The 3360-nt window shown below is 30.7% G+C and overlaps 1 protein-coding gene across 1 annotated transcript; it reads left to right on the top strand.

Moving 5' to 3' along the window:
- LOC107621229 lies at positions 1125 to 2304 on the top strand. Its single transcript, XM_016323265.2, has 3 exons — positions 1125 to 1259; positions 1373 to 1555; positions 2022 to 2304. The coding sequence occupies exons 1-3, from the start codon at positions 1158 to 1160 to the stop codon at positions 2061 to 2063; spliced, it is 327 nt and encodes a 108-aa protein (XP_016178751.1). The 5' UTR covers positions 1125 to 1157; the 3' UTR covers positions 2064 to 2304.

The following is a 3360-nucleotide window of genomic DNA, read 5'->3' as shown; positions in this document are numbered from 1 at the left end:
GTATATTATGTTAAAAAAATAACATGTATTTAAATTTTTATTCTTTTAAATATTAAGAGAAAATTTGAAGATGAACTAAGATTCACAATTATTATTTATATTGTGTATATATGCAATTAGTTTAAGAGCAAGCACAAAGTAATAATGATTTGTTATATAATATATACTTATGTATATTTTATTCACATTATTAAGAAGGCTCAACATCTTTTAATCATTTTTTAGAAATTTATATTTTTATACAATTTTTTTGGTACGTAATCTGAAGACATGTTAACTAAATCTATATGTATATTACTATTTTTCTTTTAACTATTACAGTTAAAATTAAATACTATATATATCAAAGATACATTAATATAAGAATATACCAAATTTTTGTTGATGCTATAAATATTAAATAAAATGAAACGGAACCAATTTTTTTTTGTCAAGACCCGGACCGCCAAGCCGGCCCAGATCCAAAGAGAGCGAAGCTCCAAATCCAACTCGACCCGGATTCTAAAACACACGGATTTGTCTATGAAGTATGAAGCATGCGATTCAAGGTGCGATCTTCTTCTCTTTGTGAAGCGCTACTGCCCGTATCCCCACCGTCGTCCATTTCATTGCCTTCGCCTGCCACGTTGTCGTCGCCTGCGTCACTGTCGTCGACCGCAACCTCGCCCACCCCTGTGTCGTGGTACTTGCCTTCCCTGCCGCCGTCGCCTGCGCCTCTGTTTTCGTACACCACGCCGTCGTATCCTGCATCACCGTTGTCGCTTGAAGTCCGAACCTGCCGACATTGAAACTTCGCGTCGAGTTTCAATGAAGCTTCGCGCTTATCGCCCGGCCTGAACGAAGTGATTTGTTCCCTCTCTTCCTGCGCCGCCGGACAACGGAACCAATTATAAACCTACAAGAAGATCTACCTAAACAACGTGTGATTTCTGTCGGTGTGGATGGTATACCGAATATACCGGTGATTACTCGTGAACAACTTCGTGATTATCTTCGACGCCCCCAGCAGGTGCTTTTAAATTCACCACACGCTTTATTTTTTTTGTCTCTGTGTTCTGTTTTATGCTTTTTTATATAATCTCATAATTTAACTCTTTAGGGTTTTTTTATCTTTATGTTGTTTACAGAGATTCGTTCCTCCTGACGATGGAGGTAGAATGTGTTGCGGAGTTGGACCCTATCCGATGACTGATAAGTATAGTCAGAAACTTGTGAAGGATATGATTCAGAAAAGCTTGCGAATCTACAATCGCCAAAATGTTGTGTCTATGATTGTTTTTGCTTTATTGTGTTTTATTTATGTCCATAATCTTATTTATGTCTATAATCTCATTCACTAATGATTATTTTTATTCTTGTTATTACTATGTAGAAGTTGAATTTTGAGTTTGATAAGCTTGTCAGCGTTATTGATTGTGCTGTTGCTGGCCTTCTGTTTTACATTATTTTCAATGCACGCTCTGGTGATGATGCACCTCAAACCTTTTACAGCAGAGTATGGCAAACAATCAATGATAAACTCAAAGTCCAGTTCTGTGCGATTGGTGATGCGCAGGTACCATCATCATTTATCCATATTTTGGGTGTATCTTGGCATTTTAATTTGTTTATTCTAATTATGACTTTGTTGTTTGTGTGTTTGGATACATTTTTACTTTGATAGTATGGTTTTGCTTTGTGATTACTTTATCATAAGGTTTGCTTATACTGTGACTCATAATTATCTATGATTGTTAAGTTCCTTGCATGAGTAATCATAGCTACTGCCTATCATAAATCATCAAAACTATTAATGATATTGTATCTATTTTTTTCTTGTCAAGATGAAGATATTTCATTTGATTTTAGCTTCATGTTCCTTGTATATATATTGATAATTGGCTTCAAGTATTTCATAGTTTTGATTGAGTATTGTATTTAAACATTTCTCCTTATATTTCATGTGGTTGCGGTAGTCTATTTTTTTCATTGATTATTTGCATTGGAGTTAATGTAGATTCTCTTTTAATGTATTTACTTAGGAAGTTGGTACATCTCAGGATGTTGGTACTTCTCAGGCTTAAGTTGTGGAATCTGAGTTTGGATTCATGTTATATTTGTGTGTTTATAGTTTCTTCACAAAGGAAAACTCTGATGTTATATAATTTCAATACTCATGAAATAGTGCAGTGTGTATTAGTACAATGATAGATATAACTGACATCTGATGAGCACTGTTTACAGATATTATGGAATTTGTTAGTGTTCTAGCTTCTATCATTAACTTAGCTCCATTAATATAATTTTCGATTTGTGAATGGTGGTTTTAGAAGTGCTTCAAAATTTTCTTTCAGAATATCAATTGACAATGTTCTATGTTGTTTCAATAAAATAAATGACCCTAAAATTGAACATCAACAAGTTTTACTAGCTGCGAATTGTCAACTTTGAAAATTTTGAGCTTCTTCATGGTCTATAAATATTATATATTGATCATTCGGTCAATATATAAATGATTCTTATTTGAATTGTGAATTTCTAATTATTTGTTCTACTTCTGCTATTTGTAATTCAAGTTGGAGATGGAAAAAATTGGTAATCAATATGTCTTGTGATGTATTGTCAATTATTTTCATTGCAATTGAAGATGATTATTTTGTTTGGACAAGATTTTTTTTGTACAAAAGTCACCATTCTATTCTATAAATGAGAGTAATTTTATTATAATTTTATCATGAATGGAGTTTATTTCCTCAAAAATTTTAAATGGTATAAAAATTAATTACTTACAAAAATGCATTATTTTGAATTAAAATAAAATATTTATAAAAATTATTTATTTATTATTTGTTAATTTTGTGAAGTATTTTAAATTTAAACCAGTAAATCTTTTCATCCTATCACAATTTACATTAAATTGTTGTACTGGTCCTATAATAGTTTAACATGAGACATGATATTATTAAATGTATTTGTTATGTTTAATCAAATTTTTTGCTTGAAAGGCTAAAACGACAAAAAAAACTTATTTATAAATACACAATATTTCACCTACATTTTTTTCACTAAGTATAATATTTTTTATTGCATAAACTAATGTAATCTCTACTAAATTCGATTAGTTCACATATCATACATAAATCACAACAATGGTAAAACATGACGTATGTCTAGTGGTAACTAAATCATACAACAATTAGGTTGATTTGAAAAAAATGGAATTTAGTGGATAGAGTTAGTTACCACTAGAATAAATAATAAGGTTAGATTAGGGTATAATTTATGTTTTAGTATTTTGTGATTTGTGTATGATGTGTGATCTAATAATTGAATTTTATAGAGATTTCATTAATTTATACTAAAATTTAGAGATTTTTAATA

The sequence above is a fragment of the Arachis ipaensis genome, chromosome B02 (assembly GCF_000816755.2).
Source record: "Arachis ipaensis cultivar K30076 chromosome B02, Araip1.1, whole genome shotgun sequence".
Lineage (NCBI taxonomy): Eukaryota > Viridiplantae > Streptophyta > Magnoliopsida > Fabales > Fabaceae > Arachis > Arachis ipaensis.
Note: the sequence above shows the minus strand (reverse complement) of the source record. Positions and strands in the feature narration are given on the sequence as shown.